Source organism: Astyanax mexicanus, chromosome 12, assembly GCF_023375975.1.
Source record: "Astyanax mexicanus isolate ESR-SI-001 chromosome 12, AstMex3_surface, whole genome shotgun sequence".
In the NCBI taxonomy this organism is placed as follows: domain Eukaryota; kingdom Metazoa; phylum Chordata; class Actinopteri; order Characiformes; family Acestrorhamphidae; genus Astyanax; species Astyanax mexicanus.
Genome location: NC_064419.1, coordinates 12,833,003 through 12,856,769, shown reverse-complemented (window position 1 = coordinate 12,856,769; position 23,767 = coordinate 12,833,003). Strand labels below are relative to the sequence as shown.

General features: G+C 38.0%; 1 protein-coding gene across 1 annotated transcript in view; it reads right to left on the bottom strand.

The window, feature by feature from the left end:
- The window catches only part of fgd (faciogenital dysplasia), a 129,416-nt gene that overhangs the window by 46,074 nt on the left and 59,575 nt on the right, over nucleotides 1-23,767 (bottom strand). The window contains exons 2-4 of the mRNA XM_049485689.1: nucleotides 13,907-14,068; nucleotides 10,768-10,948; nucleotides 7,937-8,573 (exon numbers count right to left, since the gene is read on the bottom strand). Of these exons, the coding sequence (XP_049341646.1) occupies nucleotides 7,937-8,573; nucleotides 10,768-10,948; nucleotides 13,907-14,068 (980 nt within the window). The remainder of the gene's footprint in view (nucleotides 1-7,936; nucleotides 8,574-10,767; nucleotides 10,949-13,906; nucleotides 14,069-23,767) is intronic.

Sequence of the window (23,767 nt, the reverse complement as noted above, 5' to 3'; positions counted from 1 at the left end):
TACTCTGTCTATCTTTCTACCCAGTGACCTCTCTGCACTCACTCACTATCTCGCTCTCTTTCTCTCTCTTTCTCATGCAGCATGCAGCAAGCTCTTGCCCACATCCTGTGTGACAACCAAGTCATTAAAAACTATCATGTCAGCTGCCTCTGCCTCACACACACACACACACGCCTTAAACTTCCATTAAATAATTACAGTTAACACAGCCTGGGATGTCAGGAAACAGGACAGCTGTTGTTGGGATAAATCAGAAGTATGTGAGTGTATTAGAAATAAAGAAATGGAAGAATCAATTGGCTATAAATAAGTATATATAATTATCCTCCTAGGATCTGGCGTCCACATGTGTGGACATCACATTCTGGGTTGTCTAGACCAGAAAACTAAATTTCACTCTACAAGGAGTGCCTGGTGTCCTCTTATGAGGCCATTATACTGTCCCCTAGTGGTGGCTGAGGAGTTTCACACGTCAATTTTGTTCAAATTTTTTTATGAACAGTAAATACAATAAATGTTTGCAATTTTTAGTTTGTTATTCAAATGAGCCATATTGCTCAAAGGAGCACAATCATTGTTTCTACTTTTATTTTACAACAAGGCAACAAAAATGCTGCTGTGTTCAGGCACAAAATAAATATTTTGCCCATCACTAATATTACTAATTGTGACTTAATTGTGTTCTATCAAAATATAAAACGAAAGTCCTCATATGTGTATTTAATTTTTCTCAGAAACTACATCATGGAAAAAGATAACTCTTTGTTTTTACACTAATCAGGTGCCAATAAGCCCAAATAGCAAAGAGAAATAGAAAATGCATGCCATGCAACAGTTCAGGTCTTAGGAGGTTCAAGTATATAAAATATGAGTAATATGTTAGTATTTATCTAATTAGCTCACCACAAGAGCAAATCCGATCATATTAGTGAGTTAAGGTTTACAGCAGCTTGAGCGAGGGTCATTGGTCACAGGCCAATGCAGTTCCTTGTTAAAACACTAGATGAACTTTGCCATCAAGCTGCCGGCGTCAGAGGGAGCAAAATTGGCCCTGCTCCCTCTGGGTGGGTAGGTGGCGCTCTCTCCCCACATCACTCCCAGGGTAATGTCTGCAGCACAGGGCGTCTGTGAGCTGATGTACTGGAACCGAGGCGCTGTGCTTTCATTTGAGCGCGCTGGCTGCTCGGTAATGCTGCATCAGCAGCAGCTCGAAAAGAAGCGGTGGCTGGCTTCACGTGTATCGGAGGAAACATGTGCTAGTCTTCACCCTCCTGGTGTGTTGCGGCATTACTAGTGATAGGGGGAGTCCTAATGAGTGAGTTGGGTAATTGGCCGTGTAAATTGGGGAGAAAATGGGAAAAATTAGAAATAAAATTATATTAAAAAAAAAAACACTAGATAAAATATGAAACTTATGCACGGCTACAGAAACCCATAAGAGCCAGTTTTGTAATGTAAAGGTAAATCTGGTATTCAGCCCTGCCCTTAATCGGTATTAGCAATAGACCCATCATATTAAACGACAATCGACGATCAATATCAGTCCCAAAAACACACAGTCAATCCATACAGGAATTCATGAGGTAATTTACTGATTATTTTTCTTGATAAATTGTTTTATATGTTTGGAACTAACTCAAAACAACCAGGATGTTTTAGCAGATATTAAGCAAATATGATACGTTATAACTGGTGTCAGTTAACTGCTGAAGCCTCGGCATTCTTCTTAAAAAGCTCTATGACCAAAAAGAGAGTAAAATAGATATGATAGATATTGATAGATAAAGACATCTTAGAGAAGTTCTGTTGCCAAGCTATCTAATTTCCTCCTGAACAGATAAGCACTGAGCTGCAGCTAAGGTTGCCTAACCTTATCCAGGTAATTGATCATAACCACTAGTAGGGATCAATAGAGATGATAAGTTGCTAAGCAATCATGCGAAGTTTAATTGGACAGATGTCACTTGACTTTTATTTAAAATGTAAGTTACAGAGTAAAAATCTGTGTTTGTATAAGCCTCTGATCCAGTTTATCCATTCCCCAGTCCTATTACGACATCCAAGATTACCAGGTATGAAAACACTACAGGGTAAAAACTGCTTGCTGAAGCCTCAGCATCCTTCTGAAAAAGCTGAATAGATGAAGACATCCAAGATCCCAGAAGGACTGGTAAGCAGGTAAACAGGTAAGCACTGAGCTTCAGCTAACGTTGCCTAGCCTTAGCTAGGTAATTTAACCCAACCACTAGTAGAGATGACCATTTTAAGTAATTTCATATTCAGGACAGCGTGCAGCTGGGTTATCAAAGCAGTAAGTGTTAAAAAAGCTTAAGTGATTCAGACTATTGCTAAAGAGCATCATCTTGCTACATGTTAACGTGTACTGCTATCAGTCAAAGCAGAGAAGCAAATGGGTCAAGATGTGCTGTTTACTACCTAACCAGCAAAAATATATAACAGACTTTAAAGTTTGACTTTTTCTCAACCTGGTAACCCTGGTAAGCTTAGGAGCTGTGGGCGGGGCAGGCAACCCTCTCCCAGTGTTTTAAAATTGAACTGTGGTAGCCATATTTCACACTTGCTGTCACCCACCCTTAGGTGCACTGGAAAATCCTAATACATGTATGTGCATGCTGCTGCTGAGATTAGGGTGGAAGAAAGGTTAGCATCAGACCGTTAGGGTGTGTTTTGTGTGTGTGTGTGTGTGTGTGTGTAGGGCGGTTTCTGTGAAGAGGACCACATAAAGAACTAAATCCATCTCCACACACCTGGCCTATTGACTCTCCTAAAGTTAAAGTCTCTCTCTCTTTCTCTCCCCTGCTCTGAAAATATCTCTCGCCCTTTTTCTCTCATTTTCACTCAGAGCCACACTCTCGGTTTGACTTTACATGAATTTGTGAAGCCCTGGTTTGAATATCTTTTACTTTAGTTAGGTGTTTCTTTAATATTTTAAGCTTTCGCATAATTTTATTTCCACTTATTATCTATTTCCCATCTTCAACTGTCAGATATTTTAAGTGCTGTTTGGGGCTTTCCGCTCATTCACCTGTGCAAAATGCTTCTAGTTCTGTAACATTATCTAGTACATGCTGCTTGTTTAAGGACTATCCATAAATTTTCAAAGCTTTTGGCAAAGCAGTCCATTGTTGGAAGGGCTGTAGGTAGATTACTTTATTTATACTCATACATTTAATTTGTACATTTAATTTGTTACCTCTATTACTAGACATTTGGCAACAACACAAACAACTTATAATACACAAACCTCACTTTTCTCAAGTTTACCACTATATATGGTATATGTAACAATTAATTTGTAAGTTTTTAAGTGTTTTTAGGATTCTTATTCTGATGTAAGAACTTTCTGAAGCTTTGAAATTTGAATCTTTACTACTGATAACCAGGAACAAGCTTCAATCGGGTAGTTAAATGATAAAAATGATCTGATAGCTCAGATATATTGGTTAGCCAAATCTTCCACTGAAAGATGCAACAGGAATTGCTTTTCTTGTAAAGTTTTTGATTTGGACAACTAAATAGACAAGGTCCATCACTGTGTGTCTCAGTCAGGAACAGCAGAATCAATGTTGAAACAGGATCACATGTGTTCTAGGTGAAATGTGTACACAGTAAAGGGGCTATTTTAGTGATCTATAGGCGAACAGTGCACTGTGCGGCTGCATATAGGGCGTGTCAATGGGAAAAGTACATCTTGTGTCTCGAAACTCGCAAAAGGCATGTACTTATCCTCTTAATTAATGATGAGTGTGGATATTTTTGGGTGTAAAATGTAATAAACCAATTATTGTGTCACTTGCCATTCCCTTTAAAAGCCAGACATGCTTTGACTTTGTCAGATTGCTATTTTAAAGGTGCAATTCTTCTGCTCTTTTCAGCGGAGGAAACTCACCTGCTCAAGGTGTGCAAGCAGCTTATTTACGGGAACAGCAATTTAGTTATCTTATTTAGTTTTCTGTTTATTGTTAATGTAGAAGTTGGGTTTGTGCTGCTGTGTGTTCATGTGGCTAAAGATAGGTATGGACGTTTGCTTGTTGTCAGGGTTTAAATCGTGGTGCACCTGTGTTTTTCACCGCCAAGTTAGCAATATGTCAGAAATTTACCTGAACACACCTCACTTCAAGACAGCACACCCATCAGCATAGATATATTCCGAAGCACTGTGGCTTTGTAAATAATGCAGGTGAAAAGTGAAAAAATAGAACGTCAACGGGGTGTAAGATAGCAATGAACATCGTGGCGTGACCTTTGCAGGGTGTAAGACAGGGCCGTTACTGTAACAGTGAACCACAATATACAGGAACCATAGGTATCCAAGTATTTAACTGTTGTGAAGGAACACATCCATACAGTTCAAGTTTCTTTAAGTGATCCCTCAGCTCTATAAAAGACATTGATTACTCTGATAGCCTCAATGACCTTCCCTATTCAAAGTCTCCTCAAGTTCTCAAAGACAAGCCATATTTAACGCTAAGGAAAACTGGTCCTAGATCAGAAGGCTTCTGTGGGAAAGCACCATTCAATAAGCCAACAGCTCCCAGACCTTTTCACTTCTTTGTTCTTGAGTTTCTGTAAAAGCAGTCCCGGGCCTATCCCTGTACCAACCCTGTAATACTGCTCTTTGTTCTGTATTTTCACAACTCTGAATCAGGAGGCTGGGTTTTATTTAGAAAATGAAGAGTAAAAAAAGATTGGTCTAGACAGACATTAGGCTTGTACACCTATGACCTCACGATGATTCAATTAGAATACAATTATTTTAAAATAATTGAAGGCATCAGCTTTCAAACTTTTAAGCTTTCAAAACATGTATTTTACTCTGTAGTTTTAAAGTGACACATTAAAGAGATATCATTTCTAACAGTTGCTGTAAGGGAACAGCTCATTTTCACAGTCAGTGATGGATGATGGATCTACGACTTCCAGAGTAATACTACCCGTTCCTTCCTGCTCTTTATTTTTTCATAGCAAAAACACACATAGTGAGCAAGTTAGACATGATGCTAATCACTGTTCTCGTTTACTTACAGTTTAGTCTCAATTCTATATATTCACACACCACTGTTGCCTTCACTAAAGAACCCTTGGAGAGCCTCATTTATTAAAGATGCACACCACAACAGTGGTCTACAGGTTTTTAAAGCATACATTTTTGTTTGCTGTACTTCAGCACATTTCCGCATACATTTCAACTTTACTCAAGCGTAATTGCTTTTGTTGACTTTTACTTTTGCTCCACTACATATGAATAAATGTAATGCATAAATGCATCCTCTGCAGCTTTTCATTACTGCAACAGCAAAGAAATTACAACAATTTAGCAAATAAGCAATTGCAACATACAAAACGTACCCAGCTACACACACTCACAGTCAAGCATGTGCATAATGCTTTAAGGTTTATTTTGTAAAAGTGTTTTTGTTTCATTATCAATGGACTTTAATAAAATGTTGACTTTATATAAAACATATAAAAGCACTTCTACTAGTTTTCCAATACTTTTGCCCTTTACTTGTACTGAATATGTTGATATTTAATACTCAAGTTTAAGTATCTTCATTTTTACCCAAGTATAACTGTTTATACTGACCTATTAGGTACTGTCTGTTATCATTAGTACCATTTAAACAGTGGACCATGGTAACACATACCATCATGGACCACAGCACCATCCAACACGTCCTTAGGGAGATTTGTCAAGACCACACCAACGTCACTTCATGAAGGAAGTTAAGGTATAAGATGGAATAAACAGGAAGTCAATATAGTTGCTCTATAGCCCATCTGGTGCCAATGCACAATTTAGGTTAGCCATCCTGCAGCCCTTCATGAACGCTCATCAGCGGTTTCTAACCTCAGACGTTCTTGGTTGGATATTTTTGGGTGGTGGACCGCTCTCAACCTAGCTGTGAAAAACATTGTGTAAAAGCCCCAGCTTTTTTTTACCCAATGGCATGTCTGTGTCACAGCTGCACAAATAGCATTTAGTGAACAAAGATCCTCTGGTCACAAACTGACTGAATAGGAAGGGGAAGTAGACAGACAAAATGTGCACAGTAACTGTACACCTGAACAAATCCTCCACAGCAGAAAAACCTTAACCTCTCATTTTTCTGAACATTCTAGATCAGACCATCTACCACCAAGGACCAAACTACAACTGTCCAAGTTTTACCTACAATCCATTTCACAGGAACAAATGTACCACACATGTTGTTCATACCCAGTAAACTAAACGTGTAATCCACACAAATATACCGATATAAGATATGTCCTCATATCTTTCAACCAATTGTTTTTACTCTTCTGTTGCCTGCGGTTTTCTCGCTCTTTTACAATCTGTAAGTTAGTACAGATGTAAGATGTTTGATTGATTATTGTTTCTGGTTAATACAGTATTTTATCCTACTGAGAATCTCAGAATCAGGATTTACACAGAGAAAAAAAACAACAAGAAGGTCGAGCCGTGAACTACAGTGTTCACTACCTTATTTATCTATTAACACCAACTAATGTAGTGTAAGGAAAATTAAAGGTACAGAAAACTTTATACATTTCAGGCCTTAATATTCTAATTCAAGCAGAATTGACAACAGGTCATCTAGTTAAAGAACCAGCGGAACCGAACCACAGTTTTGGACATACTGAGAAAAAAAGCTAATATTACATAAGCCTTAAATTTCTTCATGTGTCACATTAGTTGTTTTTGTTAATTTAAGTAAATAAACAGTAATCATGTACAGTATGCATGTGGGTGTGTACAGTTCTTACATTTAATTGTACATTCTGTATATACACAGAGGGGTCCAATAGTGAAATAGTTTCTATTTCGTATTCAATGTTTTTTTTTTTTAAGACAAATGAGAAAGAGCGAGAAGCAGAATAATTAAAATCTAAACACAAATTTCAGAATGCTTTTGTTCTTGGGGTCCCCATTCATACTGATTTAATGCTCTAATGAAAAAAAACTGAACATTGTTGTATGTATGTATAAGGGGTGTAACGGTACGTGTATTCTTTGCGAACCATCACAGTACGGGGGTCACGGTTCAGTTTGCTATACGCACACAGAATACACGCTACAGCCTTTAGGAGACTCTCTTTCGCCCTCTCACGCTCTCTCTCTTACACCTTCTCTTGCCCCCTCTCTCTCTCTCTCTCTCTCTCTCTCTCTCTCTCTCTCTCTCTCTCTCTCTATCTCTCTCTCTTACATGTGTGAGTGCCCTCTCTCTCTCTCACACCTCTCTCTTTCTCTCGCCCTCTCTCTCTATATAGATACATATATCTCTCTCTATATATCTCTCTCTCTCTCTAGTAATATGCTTAGGAAAAAAATATTTGTAGTTTAAACAGTTAAAGTAATGTAGTTGCTTTTGTTTTTAATAAAGTGTCACAATTATGCTAACTGTTTGTTTGTTCCAACAAGATCCAAAAGATGGATCCTCTCCTGATGACAGTAGGAGAGAACCCTGGTTTCAAGAATTTAATAAAAGAGCTCGAGCCCCGTTACAACATTCCATCCCCCAAAAAACAAAACATTGTTATAACGAAAATCCATTGTTATAATGAAGTTAATAGAAGTAAGGCTATACAGAATGATCAGCCTCTTTATTTTTTCACCAACCGTAATGAAACTGTATCGAAAGTGCACCGAACCGTGGGGTTTATACCAAACCGCAACTTTTCTGTACTGTTACAGCCCTAGTATGTATGTATGTCTATTTGTCTGTGCTCTGCTACTCTGGTCTGCGCTGCTGCTGCTAGCTCTGTTTGTTGGCTTTCTTTTACTGCTACTACATTTTATATGTAAAAACTGAAGATGCCTCCGTGTCTATGTTACCTTCTGGCTCTCTACCTGTAGGCTGTTCTATTCAGATGTATGTAAGTATCTTCAGTATGGGAAAATGTTCAATCTTACTTTGCCTTCAAGACTCTCTGGTTCTTCACTGCTTCCCTCGTCCAAGTCACTGTCTTCGTCCTGCGTCGAGTCCCGCTTATTTTCGGTGGTGATACAGGACACGCTCTCCGTTTCTGTAGCAATGCTGTCGTTCCTCTCCTCCTCTTCGATGGGGACCTCGTTTGGAAACACCTCTCCGTCGCCTCCACAAGACGGGCTATCGATCCCGCTGTCCCGATTTGGTATTTTTCCGCTGGATTCACGTGGAGTCACGTCGTTATCCTGCGCTTCACAGGGGGCCTCAATTAAAGCCCCGCCATCATGTTCTGTGTCACTATGGTTACGCTCCAGTTCACTGAGGATGTGCTCCACATCACTGTGGTTACCATCTGTGTCGCTGTGGTTAACGTCCGGCTCCTTGCCGTGGTCGAGTTCGTCGTTGGCACAGTCTATTCGTAAACAGTCTAACGCAGTTTCCTCTGAACTCTGAGAAGAGTTAAGTGCAAGTTTATCCGCAGAGCAGGAGTTGGACCCTGGCTCGTCAAACCGGTGCTGTTTTTGGATTTCGGGGGCGGAGTCCCCCACAGAGGTGGGAGGAGCCTCCATGTTCAGGCACAGCAGCAGGGGACTTCTTGGTTGGACTCCTAAAATCGGAACCCTGAGGAGCAATAAATAAACAAATTAAATTAGCATAAAATATTGCAATATTTCTGTTTAACAATACTAGAAGTTTTCATGGTCAATGTATGAAAATAAATGCTATATAAACTTCATATGTTCAATATTCCTCTACTAAACAACTAATATTTATAACATACCATTTTTTGTATTGTAAGTTTGCTAAAAAAATCACAGAAAAACAAAGTAAAAGATGCATTTTTCTCAGCATAACATTGCTCTGACAAGCTCCAATGTTAATAGCTTATTTATCAGCTGTTATCTAATCAGAAAAGGAAGCATCCATGTTGCTATAACCTCCTACTCATTAGACAAACCTTTTTATGGTTTGATTAAACAAACCCCTTTTCCAGAATTCATTATATTGTCATACTTAAACATATTGTAACTCATAGATCATGAAATACTACATTTGAAGCAAAAATAGTGCTTTTAATTGTCCCTAATGCTCTGTCAACAAGGTAATGTCAGCATATTTTGCCAGTTCTTAATCATGAACTGAACATCTTGCCATTTTATGACAATCATAATATTTTATTTCATATTACTGAACTGTTGACAATAGCTGACAAAAGGTCAACAAATGAGGAATTTCACAATAAATGGTGCTGTATCTTATTGTGTTGTGCATTTTGTAGAGTTTAAGATGCTGACATTACTTATGGAAAGAGCATTAACAAAATTTGCGCTTCATATGTAGTATTTCATGCTCTAATATAGAGAAAAAGGAAAACATTAAAATTAGAATAAGGCCCATTGTTCAGTCTTTTCTTCATTTTGCTGTATCAGAAATTTGAAATGATTACAGATACCACTGTATCATATTTAGAGGATAGAAGAAAAGTGAGAAGGCTGCATTTGACCTTATTCCTCAAATTTTAACCACAAAACCAATATTTTCAAGGACAAGGAACAAACATCTGCAAACACAGCAATGCTGATCATCACAGAAACCCAAGCACACAAATACAACGAGGAAAGAGCCAAAGAGCCTTCGATTAGGTTCAACAATTTCAAAGTTGTTCAAAGTCCAGAGAGTCGTCTATGAGAGAAAGCAGGTGTAGAGTGAAGTGAAATTTACACAACCCACTGTTCAAAGACGACCACATTCATTAGCAGCATTATTAGGGACATACCACAAGAGCAAACCACTCATCGGCAGTAGGAGAAAGGAGAGTCAGATTGGAATTTGCTAAGAAAAGCAGAGATTAGCCTGAAAGATACAAAACATACAAGCTTTTCAATCAAGCATGGTGGAGGTAGTGTTAATAGCTTGGGCTTGGGCTCTATAATCCATCTAGAGGCAAAACTTATTTAAACACATGCAGTTGAATTGGTCAGAAAAGGAATCTTCATGCAGCAAAGCTATAATCTAAAACACACGTTCATTCAGGACTTCATCAGGGGGAATTGGAACATTTTATTTGTATTCACCAGACCTTAACCTACCTGAGCATGCATTTACATTCTGATGAGATTATCGAAAAAAATATTGAAAAAACTGCAGTGTGACAATTTATACTTGTGTGCATCTGCACTAATAGGTGAGTTCCCCCAGAGCAACAACCCCCTATCGTCACTTCCCCCCTAGCTCCGCCCACTTTACATGGAGCAAGGCATTTCCCACAGGTGCGCTTAACCCATTAAGGTAGATAAAAGTAATTGTTTTTACTTAAAATCAGCTTAATTACAGGCCTTTTATAAATACCAGTTGCCATAAATACCAATTCATAGCTTTTTCTATTCACAACAGTTCACTAACAAAGTTTAAGAAGATAAATTCCTTATTAAAACTCACACCGTGATATTGGAATTCATTATTATATAAGTATAACTGTAAAATACAATATATAATTACAATTCTACAGTTTAGACTCTAAAATCCTTGGTTGGAAAGTTATTGGTGAACACGTCTATTTCTTTTTAGTTTAGTTTTAGTGGTAGTGACTAGTAACAAGCTTATACACACACACACACACACACAGATGATACCATTCTATTTTATGAAACAGTGATGTAAAAGCCCTTTGGGTATTGTGGTGTAATTCCAATTTTTTGATTAAAAGCAGAACAGATCCATCAAAGCAAGTTATAAAAGGTTCATTAATGAGAAATAATGAGAATTTCTTAAATGTAACACTACATAAATGTAATTAAAGATTTTTCTTTCTTACCTGGAGTTCTCAAACTTCTCAATCAGCAGACACACACTCCTTGCTGACTGTTTGTTGTGCTGTGGAGGCAGAAGTTTGGGTTTGGGTGGAGGGGTCGGGAGAGGGCGACACGGCGCTGGAGGGATTCGCACTGGCTGCTTGTCCTGCCCCAAAGCTAGCAGGTGCACAGGCTTAGGGGGCACTGAGAGAGAGAGAGAGAGAGAGACAGCCAAAGAGAGACAGGTGGAAAAAGAAAGGACAGAACAGGAGTCAGGCAGGTGTCATCACCACAGCGATGGTGCACTTTGAGATCTCCCGCTTGCATCCAAGTGACGAAGCCTCCATTCTGTTAAATCGAAAAACCCACCGACGCGCAATCAAACACAAAAAAGAGGAAAATACACAAACAAACTTAAACAGAAGACAAAACGCTGCAGACTAGACTCTGTGTAAGCGACTGACGGCTTCCTGCTTCATGAACAGGAAGCAGAAATCATTCAGCCTGTGGTTGCACAACATATGCACATACACACACACACACACACACACACATACATACATATGTACACACACTAGGTCTCACAGATCATCTTTACAATACAACATTCGCATGCGAAACGTAACACACTCGTATTGTGTTGTGTGTGTTTGATACTGGGTGTGTAATTGAATATGTAGTAGTGGTATGTTTCCGGAACAGCACGGTTATCACATTAATACTGAGCTGTAATGTAAGAAATGACACTGCGGATGCAGATATGTGTGACTGCTGAGCTGAGCTGAGCTCTTCCCACTTCCTTCCCCTCATCTTTCTCACTAAAACAGTGATAACTAAAGAAAAAAAAAAACAGCATTAGTCAACAAACACATCCATACCAATAATAATAATAATAATAATAATAATAATAATACCGGTAGTATAGACAGAAGTGAGAGATGCCAGCAAGTCAAGGAAGCCTGATTTTTCTAGGTACTGTGTTTATAGGGGCGATACAAGCAAACAGGACAGTCCCGCATACTATATGGAGTAATTACCATCACCAATTACTGTACTGTAATTACCAATAGGTCACTAAATGGAAATATGACTACCTTAACAGCGGAAAACACAGGTGCACCACTGACTAATTAAAACTCTGACAACAGCGCTGCCACTATGAGCGGGAGGTCACAGGTTCGATCTCCCGCTCATGCAGCTTTGCCATCAAGCTGCCGGTGCTCAGAGGGAGCAAAATTGGCCCTGCTCCCTCCGGGTGGGTAGATGGCGCTTGCTTATCTTCAAAGCGTGAATGAGCAAATAAGTTTCCTCTGCTGAGATGCGTTAAAGCACTGCGCTGTTAAAATAGCAATCCGCCAATGTCAGAGCGCACCTGGCTCTTAAAAGGAAATTGTAAGTAACATGCTGAGTGGTTTATTTTATTACGTTTGTTACGGCCAGAGCAAACACACCATGATTAATTAAGAAAATTAGTCCATGCCTTTTGCGCGTATTGAACTGCGCAAGCAAAGACACATCTTTTGAGAAACATGAAGCACCACTACATTTTTTATTCAAAATAACTAGCTAATACATCATCACTTAAAGATGAACACACTTGTAGGAGAACACTAACTGCTAGTACTATCTGTTAAAATGTCTGCTGCCTGGGTTAAACTCTTGATCTCACACAACCACTTTATGAATTTTGACTCTCTTTATGAATAACAAAACAAAACTACTAACAAAATACAAGACAACACAGACACATGTTAGCAATGCAGTGAAAACATAAATCAATACTAGCAACATACATATAAGAAAAAAATGTTTGGTATGTGCTTTAGTTCACCTACAAAAACATGCACGTCCCTGACGACTCCTAGTACAACACAGTATGTTTAATCTTGTGTAATTATTCATCAGAGTTACAGAACATAAAATGATCACACATTTAAAACAGTAAGCACCTCTCTGCCAAATAACTGGTTATGCCAACATGCAAAGGTTGAAGCACAATGTTTTCTTCTGTGACTAATCAGTCTTGCTTTTGCTCTGGAGAGCTTGCCATCTACTCTGAGCAGCTTAAGTTCTGTTTAGATTTTGGCATTTTTGTGGCTTTTCAGGCATGAACCTTTCCTTTCAGGAGCGTATGTTTTAAATTCCCCTCATAGACTTCTTCTATTTACAACACAATATACTGCTAATTCAGTGATGACGATCAGTTGGTACTGATGCATGGTCACCATAAATGTTAATTCACTTTTAGCCATATTGGTTTTTGGTTAAAAAAAGTGGTTTTGATTTAATATTTCACATTGCTGATACCATAATTTGACCCCACTGTTCCCATTTCTCTTTTATACCGCTTACCCCTTGTTTTCGAGTGTAACTTTTACCATTGTAACAGAGTTAGAAGGGGTGAAATTCTCCCCCTAATAAAATAATTGGAAAATCCTTCAAGCACCTAATACAGGTATGACTATAGCAGAGCGCTACGGTTCAGCAACCTAGCTGCTAGCTGTTTTAGGATCTATCATATGTATTCAGAAAGGGGGAAGGTGGTGCAGCAATTAATAATTATTGTCCATTCCTTAATTTCTCTGTGATGGGGAGCTGAATTTTTATTTTTTTCTATTCCACCTTAAATGCTGTAGCCTCTGCCATTTGTTGCACCATTTAAGGTGGAAGGTGAAAGTCAGCTAGCTACTGAGACAAACTACAAGGGATTATTTGGCCATGAAACATTGAAACTACACATTAAACTATGGTAATATAGCTAGTGGTTATTGTTATTTTTAACAAGGGAAATCTCAAATTTTGGGGTTGATTTGGTTGCTTGTGCTGCTCCATCTTGCCAATGACCCTCATAGTCCTCTGTTTGGTTCTTCTGAAAAATCTCAGTTTCAATGATTATGTAGCCCCAACACTTATCTTAACCCACCCCTCCAGCAGGATTTATAAGGGTCCAGATGCAATGAGACCTGGGCTTATGACAGGTATTACGCCACAGACTTTTACTTCCTATCAAAGACTTTAAATAATGTTAACAATCAAGCTGTAATGATTTTAACTTCATTGAAAAGTTCTTCTTTCACATTCTCCTGGTAGAACTAACTACCTTTTCTAGAGTGATGGACCTTTACTTATATCAGACCTCAGACCCTTTAGCTGATACATTACCTTGAGGTTTCTGTGAGGTGGGCTTCCTGGGTGCAGCTATGGGCTGTGGGCGGGACTTCTCTACTGAGTGAGTGTGACATGTTCTGGGAGGAGTCGGGGTTTTCTTCTTCAGCACCAAATCCACCGATCCACAGGAACACTGCAGGACCGAAGGGGAGAGGTCTAAAAAAAAAAAAAAAAAAAAAGATAAAAGACAAATCGATGAGACCAAACAAACTTATGCCAACACTCACAGTCCGAGCAGTTCTCACTCCTCTCTGAATACCTGAAATAGGAGGAGAAGATTGACCTTCAGCAGGACACCCGTTTACCCAAAATGCCTCTCTGTGATGGAAAGTGAGATTGCGCCTATCGATTGGTCGATCAATACATGGTTTCCAGGGATGCAGAAACAGTGGCTCTCAAATGAAGTTTTAGTTCTCCATCTACAGCCCCAGCATCAGCATTATTATACACCTATTCTGCCCTATAAATAAAACATTTTCAACAATGTTCCACCTACAAGCCTTTTTACAGAAAAACATGTAGCTACCACACACATGCTTATTTATACACAGTAATCTAGACGTGTAATTCACACATACATATATATATGTCCTTATATCTTTGACCAGTTGTTCTTCACTCTTCTGTTGTGTGGAGTTTTCCCGCTGTCACGTAGGGTGGTTTTGTCTACTTTGCTCCTGTTTATGGTGATTACCTTTTTTTCTGTACCGACCAACGATTTACCTCTGTTTATTTTTATTAAACATTTTAACAGTATCTGTACGTGTCTGCGTTCTGTGCACACCATGACACGCGCTCTTTAACAGTCTGTAAGTTAGTATTATGGTAAGATGTTTGATTGATTATTGTTTCTTGTTAATACAATATTTTGTCCTACTGAGAATCTCAGAATCAGGATTTAGACAAAGGAAAATAAATAACAAGAGAGCCGAGCAGTGAACTACAGTGTTCACTATCTTATTTATCTATTAACTGTAGTGCAGAAACTGTAGTGAACTGATGGTCACTCTTGGTTGATAGAGCAGATCTTTTGGTGTTCCACAGGTTTTTACTGTAGGACCAGTGAAACTGATGTTAATGATTATGAAACTGTAGTTCTGAGAGTGAAGGACTGAAGTGTAGCTTATATACAGATTCTAACGGGTAAATCACTAAACACTTACTAATGTAATGTTAAGAAAATTACAGGTACAGGATTTTTTTGTAGATTTCAGTCCTTCTGCAAGCAGAATTGTTTTTCTGAAGTCAGTTAGTTAGTGTACCAGCTTGAGATTCTTCGAGTACCACCAGTGCAGAACCACTGCCCTATATCATCCATTGAGTGTACGCAACGTCTGTTTCCTAAGGGCTTACACACACACACACACACACACACACACACCATCATCTGTCCTGGATTTCCACAGTGCTCTGGGCCAGTGTGGAATCAGCTTCCCTGCTTTTCCTTTTAATGAATCCCGTTTTGCCTCCCAAACTGCCTCTGAATTCCCACCAGATCTTCCACAGTCTGCGCTGGAAAATTCTCCAATTCTCCAATTTTCCAGAACCTCATTCCAAATGCAAAGACAAATCCCTGAGGAGAAGGTGAAGTATCCTAGATCAGTTGTGCCTCTGGGCGTGTTCAGGGTAAATGGAGGGGAGGGACAGAGAGAGATGGGCTGCTGCATTCACAAGTGGTGTAAATTTTATGCAAAGTCTTTGGGGTTTATCTGGGACGAGACCTATTTTACATAGAACAGCTGGATCTTAACTGGGTATAAAACTGGTCCAACTTTACGCAAATTAAACACATTTCTGGGTTTCATTTTCACAGTCTTATTCATACAGATTTACTTGTCATTATTTTGATTACATTTATGACAATACATCATATATGCAGATATAATTATTATAAACCACATATCAAATTGTATTGAAATGGTTTAAAACATAAAATTATAAAATACCTTTAAGTGTAGTGCATTTAGAATAGAATAGTCACCTCTAACAAAGCTCAGTGTATATTGTATAATAATTAAATATAAATATAAATAAAGAATTGTTTTTTTTAATTAACCTTTATGTATAAATCTCGCATAGTGCACTGCCATTAGACGTGTGTTCAGTAATGCTTTAAAAGACTCTTAAAAGTCTAGTATTACACTAGTTTAGTTAAGGTCTATTATTAAAAATATCCGAGCAGGTAAAAAAAAAAAACAGATATGGAAATTATATAGGAAATGGGAAACTAAATGGGACTAATTTTATTGTAGTTTTATCACACACAAAGTGCAAAACAAAATCATTGTAATCGTATTTTACAAACTATAAAGCACACCATATTATAAGGCACGCTATCAACAAACATCTTTTTACTGGATTATTTTCATATATAAGGTGCACCTGATTATAAGGCACATTGTAGGTGACAATAGTTAGGAACAGGGGTGTCGTCATGTTGCCTATATAATGGGAAAGCTTTGTTAAGTGCAAAAAAAAAAACATTTTCTTTTAAAAGACAAACGAGTGCTGGATGTAAATGTACAGATTTCTTTCCTAAAAACTGTTTATTTGGGTGAGTAAAGAACTTCCCTTTATTTACAGTAAGTTTAGATTTGCAATATTTTCAACAGCTGGGTTAGCAGCACTGCTAGTCCCAGTTAGCAGCACTGCTAATTGCAGTTAGCAAGAGTGCTAAACTTGGGAACCCTGAGTGTTCCGGTAAACCAGGGCGATATTAGCTAGTGGTTTGTCTCACGTAGCTTGTTTTAACATAGAAAACACGCAGTCCAAAATACTCACCTCTGAATGACAAAAGAGCTAGCGCTGTGGTTAGCAGCTAGCTAACCACAGCGCTAATGCTAATACTGCTCCAGCCTCTGTCCATACCTGTCAAGTCTCCCGTTTTGGCCGGGAAACTACCGTATTTTACTCCTCTTTCCCGCCGTCCTCCCGTATTAGTATTTTCCCGTAAATTTCCCGTATTTTATTAAAATAAAAAAATATATATTATTGAGGATACAGGGCACTGACCGCTCTGTGTCTCTTAACCAATCGTGGAGCCGGTTCAAGGAGAAAGTCCCGCCTTTCAGGAGAAACAGCCAATCAGCTTGCAAGGAGGGTCAGTGTGGGGAAGCCCCGCCCTCCTCGCTGTGAGTTCAGGCAGCTAGTTGGAGCTGATGATGTTAAAACATACATGCAGCGATTTTTCTAAAAGAAAGGTAACGGTAGTCTAATCATGGAAACTGTGATGAGATTTTTCTGATAGCTGCTTAAATATACTCCGAAATAAAACACACAGATTAAACCTTTTAAAATAAAAAAAATTACAGCTTGTGACTCAGTTTAACTAGAAATGTGGAGAGGACCGACATTAACTGAACTGATCAGGGGTGGAGTGATCAAAAGGAAGAAGTATTAATTAAAAATTATTGTGTAGGCCCCTTAGGACTAATTTTTACTGATGGAATATATCTGGTCCATGTCCTTTTAGTAAAAGCTCATGATACTATTTTTAGGTCACCAACAGTCATTTTGCAGAATTTGTGCACTCTTTGTTCAATTTTAAATCTATTAAATAAATAAAAATATATAATATAAAAGAGTGCATTTATTACAAAAAAGACATGAAATCTTAAATAAAAAAAAAGATATAGAAAAGGGTTTTTAATTTGGCTGTATTAAAAGAATGACATATGTAGGAATGTCCACAACATGTTCAGATTCTGATAATCTGATTGTAGTGTGTAAGTGGTTCACATGTGGTTAATTTAGATTTTTTGTAAACCTGTCTTAAAATGTAAGGGATACTGAACCTTCGTTGGGCTGGTGGGACGGCTTTAAGCGGACAGAGGAAAATATCCCTTATTTTTAAATCTAAAACTTGACAGGTATGCCTCTGTCCTGAAGAAAATTCACTAAAACTCCTGTATAACGCTGTACTTTAGCGGAGCGGCTTTACTGCTCCTTACAACCTGAAGGTTAAAATTCATACATAAGGTGCACCTGATTATAAAATGCACTTTCAATTATTGGGAAAAATTAAATGATTTTACATTGGTGCACCTTATAGTGCAAAAAATATGGTAATACATTTTATTCAGTACTCCCGTCCAAAAGTTTTTAAAGAAATGTTAAACATGTTTAAAAAATATTTATATTTTATAGCACAAGCTGTATATCCATGCATTTTACAGTAACAATCTAAATCTAAAACACTGCCATAAGAAAATAAGAATATCAGGCATTTTCAGGTCAATAATCACATTAAAAGACAATATAACAACAGATACTGACACCATGCCAAGGCTGCACCCTGGCACCGCCTTAATTAGTACAACAACCAGTTATTACTGCTACTTCTCCACGCCTTTAACAGTGATTACTGCCTTCATCTCTGTAACAGTCTAATGCTAATCTCTTTAGTGAATCAGATGTTAGGACAGCACGAAGAGCGTGACGCTGAGCTTGTTTTGCTTATGAAGAACAACTAGACTGTACGATTACTGTTTACCTCTTTATGACCTTGACATTTCTCCTCCTTGTGTAGTGACCAGTAAATTGTAGGCAGGGTTACATAACAATATGAAATCGAGACATAATGTAATTTAAGGGTGATTGGTACAGTTTTTAAGCTTAAACAAATGATCTATTCGTTCTGATTTTATGGTTTCACAGCAAAATTATTCTCTTCAATCATGAAAATAAACCTTATGTCCCAATTAAGCTCAATAAGACACTCTATTCAAGCCAACCTGACAATCTCTCAGTTTGGTTTGCTTTAAACTTTATTTTGCTTTAAAATAAAATTTTATCAACACCAAAAGAACACTTCATTCTATACAGACAGTCCAGTGTAAATAAATCACACAATGTAAATAGCTTTTATCTTGGAAAGACAAATAATAGAATGAGCTGACTGGCCAACCCTGCTATTTACACAGGTATGTCAAAATGTTGAATGTTAATCTGTAAAGAAACTGAAGCTGATTGTACTGATACTGGATCAAACAATATCAAGATATGACTTTCCTAGTTTTAAATTAACTAAATACCACACTGACATGTAAATAAAACAATGATTGTACCCAATCAACCAATACAACCAATACCCAAATCAACCAATACCCAACCAACCAATACCTAATCATCTAAATACAACCAATACCCAAATCAACCAATACCCAACCAACCTATACCTAATCATCCAAATACAACCACTACCCAATCAATCACTACAACCAATACCTAATCAACTAATACCCAAATCAACCAATACCCAAACAACCATGACAACCAATACCCAACCAACCAATACAACAAATACCCAACCAACCAATTCCCAACCAACCAATACCCAAATCAACCAATACCTAATCAACCAATACCTAATCATCCAAATACAACCACTGCCCAAATCCACCAATACAACCAATACCCAATCAGCTAATACCCAAATCCACCAATACAACCACTACCCAATCAATCAATACAACCAATACCCAATCAACTAATACCCACATCCACCAATACAACCACTACCCAATCAATCAATACAACCAATACCTAATAAACTAATACCCAAATTAACCAATACCCAACCAACCAATAAAACCAATACCCAATCAATCAGTACAACCAATACCCAACCAACCAATACAACCAATACCTATTCAATCAATACAATCACTACCCAACCAATCAAATACAACCAATTCTTAATTAATGAATGCTAAGAAGAATAGCTACAGCTAGGATAAAGGGGAATTGGGATCCAAATAAAACAATAAAACAATTTTACACTTAAAATTTTGGATCAACTTGTCTTTTACTGGCTAAACACTCATACAGATCAGTAAAAAATATAAAAAGATAAAAAAAAAGATAAAAGAGTGAAGGATGATGATACACATTAAAGAAATATAAAACAATAGAAAGAATAGTATTTCTCACCATGATGCCATATCAATATCTCTATTCATCTCTTCTGTTTTCTTGCCCATTTCTAAACAGTTCAGTTAGTCTCTATCTCCTCATCCACACGCGGCTGAGACTGAGCCTGAGCTCGAGTGCTCATATACACAACAGTGAGCAGCTGCACTTCCAGCTCCCTCCCTCCACAACCTGCTGTTTCGGCAGAACACACACACATCCACACACACACACACACCCCTGTTGCCAGGTGAGTGCAAAAAAACACCTGTGTTGTGGGACTGCACCTGCTGTCCTAAGCAGTCAAGAACTGCACCTGCCAAACCTGCTCTACACTGCAGATGAGTGTTTGTGTCTGACAGATGGGGAGTAAACTGGAAATACTGTAGCCCCGCCTACATGAATGCGGATATTTATAAAAATGAAGGTTTGTGTCTGCGTTTTTAAAAATAACTTCATGCACACAGAAATGCAACACCACTCAAAAATGCTAAAATTAAACATACCAACCCTGTAGAGCAGTGTTTCTTTAAACTGGCGTATGAGTACCTCCCAAGCATCCCAAGGTGATGCACTAACTAGATGACCTCAGAAAGAATTCTGCTTGCATTAAAATATTAAAAGCTAAAATCTATACATTTTCTATAATTAATTTTCCTAATATTACATTAGTTAGTATTTTTTTTTACTGTTAGAAGCTGTATATAAGCTACACTTCAGCCTTTACTCTGAGAACTACAGTTTTACCATTATTAACATCAGTTTCACTGGTCCTACAGTAAAACCCAGTGGAACACCACAAGATCTGCTCTATTAATCAACAGTCACCAACAGTTCACTACAGTTTCTGCACTACAGTTAATAGATAAATAAGGTAGTGAACACTGTATTTCACTTTTCAGCTCTTTTTTGTTGTTTATTTTCCTCTGTGTAAATCCTGATTCTGAGATTCTCAGTAGGATAAAATACTTAAAATACATCTGTACTAACTTACAGTGAGAGCATTCTTGTGGAGTAACATTACAGTTTTGATAAATCAGTGATCTGCACTATAGTTGCAGAGTGGAACAATCGGAAAATTCCAGAAATCACCCAAACCCAAGCTGTTTCCAAAATAACATAATCACCCTCTCTCAAACAAAAGCTTAGTCTTTAAATATAAAAAAAGCATCTGGGATTACGAGGAGCTGCATTATCACTGAAACCTGAACACTCCATAAATCTGATCCACCAGAGTGGAAGAACTGAAAGATGTGAGAACAGAAGGTAAAAGGTTTCATACATTCCATCTCAAGTGCTTCTAACCTATTACTGTCAAAATGGAGAAAAGCGTGTGTGCAGATATGTGTGTGTGTGTGTGTGTGTGTTGGCTTTTTTTTGCAGTAGCAGTGTGTGATAATGTATGACTGGCCCCATTCTGACACTACGGAGCAGACAGAACAAATCAATAAATGAGAGAGAGTGAAAGAGAGCACGAGAGAGAGAGAAAGAGAGAGAGAGAGAGAGAGAGAGAGAGAGAGAAAGAGAGAAAAAGAGAGAGAGAGAGAGAGACAGACTGCCCTCCAGAACTCCTCTGACAAAAACTCTTTTCCAAAATGAACATTGTGACCTTGAACTTGATTTCTGCGAGTGCATGAGTGTGTGTGTGTGTGTGTGTGTGTGTGTGTGTGTGGGTAAAGTCTCAGATCAGGATCCCAGCAGCATCGGTTTGTTCTTCAGTTCAGAGTCTGGTGGGAAATGAATTCTGAGAGCTGTTGGTATTAATTCTGCTTTAAATCAGGTCATTTGAAGCAGCAGCTGCTTCACACAGAGGCCTTCAACCCAGGATTAGAAACAATACATTAAAAAAGAAAGAAGAGAGAGATTGTGAGGAAAGTAAACATGTTGAGAGACCCTTTTTTCTGCTTTTCAAGGAAAGAGGCGCCACGCAAGCGCACTCACACACACACACACACACACACACACACACACACAGCGTTACTTAATGTAGGCCAGATACCGTCTGCTTTGCTTCCCCCACTGTCCCTAAATGCTTTGGAGTGTGTGTGTGTGTGTGTGTGTGTGTGTGACAGAGAGAAGAGAAGAAAAATAGAGCTTGAACAGGCAAACATCAAGACCAAACTAGGCCAAGACTAAACTTAGGAGACGCTTCATTTAAACTGTCTGAGTGTAGATCTTCAGTCAGGACTAAAGATATATCAACTAGGCTGAACAGGCAATCATACCATTAGCATACCATAAGCATAAAGCCGGTGTGTTTGCACTCCCTGATGTGTTGTGGATGTTATTGGGTGGCACTGCTCCTTCTGCTTATGCGAATTAAACATTTTTTGATAGTGAATGGACAAGCTATTTCACATTTTTATGCAGATATTCGTAATTGCACATGACCAAAACAACCTTTAACCCCTTAAACCCCTTATTTTCCTATGTAGGTCCTTTTTTTTATTACTATTACAATTTACATCACCTTAATAGGGCCTAAAATAGAACCCTGTGGCACTCCACAAAAGGTTTAAACTAAATCATTATCAATAGGGTGTAATGGGGATAAGCAAGTGTGGAGTATGTACTTACTCAAGCCTGTGTGAAGAATGAGCTTACCTATCCCATTACATCCTTTAAAACCTATATATGTAGGCCTTTTCTTTATTACTATTATGATTTACATCATCTTAAAAGGCCCTAAAACAGATCTATGTGGCACTCCACAAAATCTGGCAAACTAAACAAGTTTACAATAGTTTAAACTTTAGGAATAGCAACTGAATCATTACTAAAGTGTTAAGCATATAAAGGGGTAAGTAAGTAGAGAGTATGCACTTACTCAAGCCTGTGTAGAGTATGAACTAATCTATCCAATATTTCTTTAGGGAACAACACATAATCTGGCAAACTAAACGAAAGAGTAAAATAGTTTTACTCTTATTTTGGTGAAATCATTAATTTAAGATTTAGGGGTTAGAAAGCTGTCTGTCATTAATAGATCATCATAAGCTCAGCCATTTCCAGTCACTGGCCATCCGTGCCAACTGATATGAGAATCACCATTAATCTACACAATGGACACTTGAGTGGAGTATAGGGTAGTAAAGGAAGTAAAGAGAATGTTGCCAATAAAATAAAACTCAAAAGCCCTCCAGCATGTAGCTGTGGAGCAGCAGAATGGTGTTCTCTGGAAGTTGTGGATGAGGTGGGGTACATCATCCTAAATACCCTTACCTCACTAAAGCAATGCTCCAACAGCTAGGAGAAACCCTTTAGTACACAATAGAGACAGTTACTTCATCAAAAGCAGAATAAACATCTTTAAATGCCTTACATTTCAGAAGAACCAGAAACTGAGCAGGTATAACAATACCTTTAATATTATGGTAACATAATCAGCTTAATAGCTCTCTAGACGTAATTTAATTTAAGGTAAGCCACACCCTTCATGCCACAATCAGGACTTACCCTGGGTCATCTGTAGGACACTGTGGCATCAATGGAAAAGAATCTTCTGTACAACAACATAAACAAAAGCACAGCCATCAGCGCAAAGGCGTAGATAATCCACCTAGGATACACCCAGCATCAAAACCAGCTCGTTTACACGCCTCCATATAACACAGCAACACAGTTAGTCAGTCCAAGAATTACTAATAACTGTAGTTAGAATGTAACTGAATAACAACAAAACCTTCAAACAATTCTAAATCATCTGACTTCCTGTTTTACTTATTCATCATAGAAACTTCTTTTAAATTTTAAATAGCAATGGCCTCATATCAGTAAAATATAGAATATAGAAAGTGTTAATCTAATTCCAATGACTGTAGGACAGCAAAACTTCTCTCAAAACTGCAGTTGACCTTCATTTCATTGATGTTTAGCTTAATCCATCCCCATTCGTTCCAACAACAAAACATCTTATTTTCCTATTCTAAACTATCTTTTCATCTC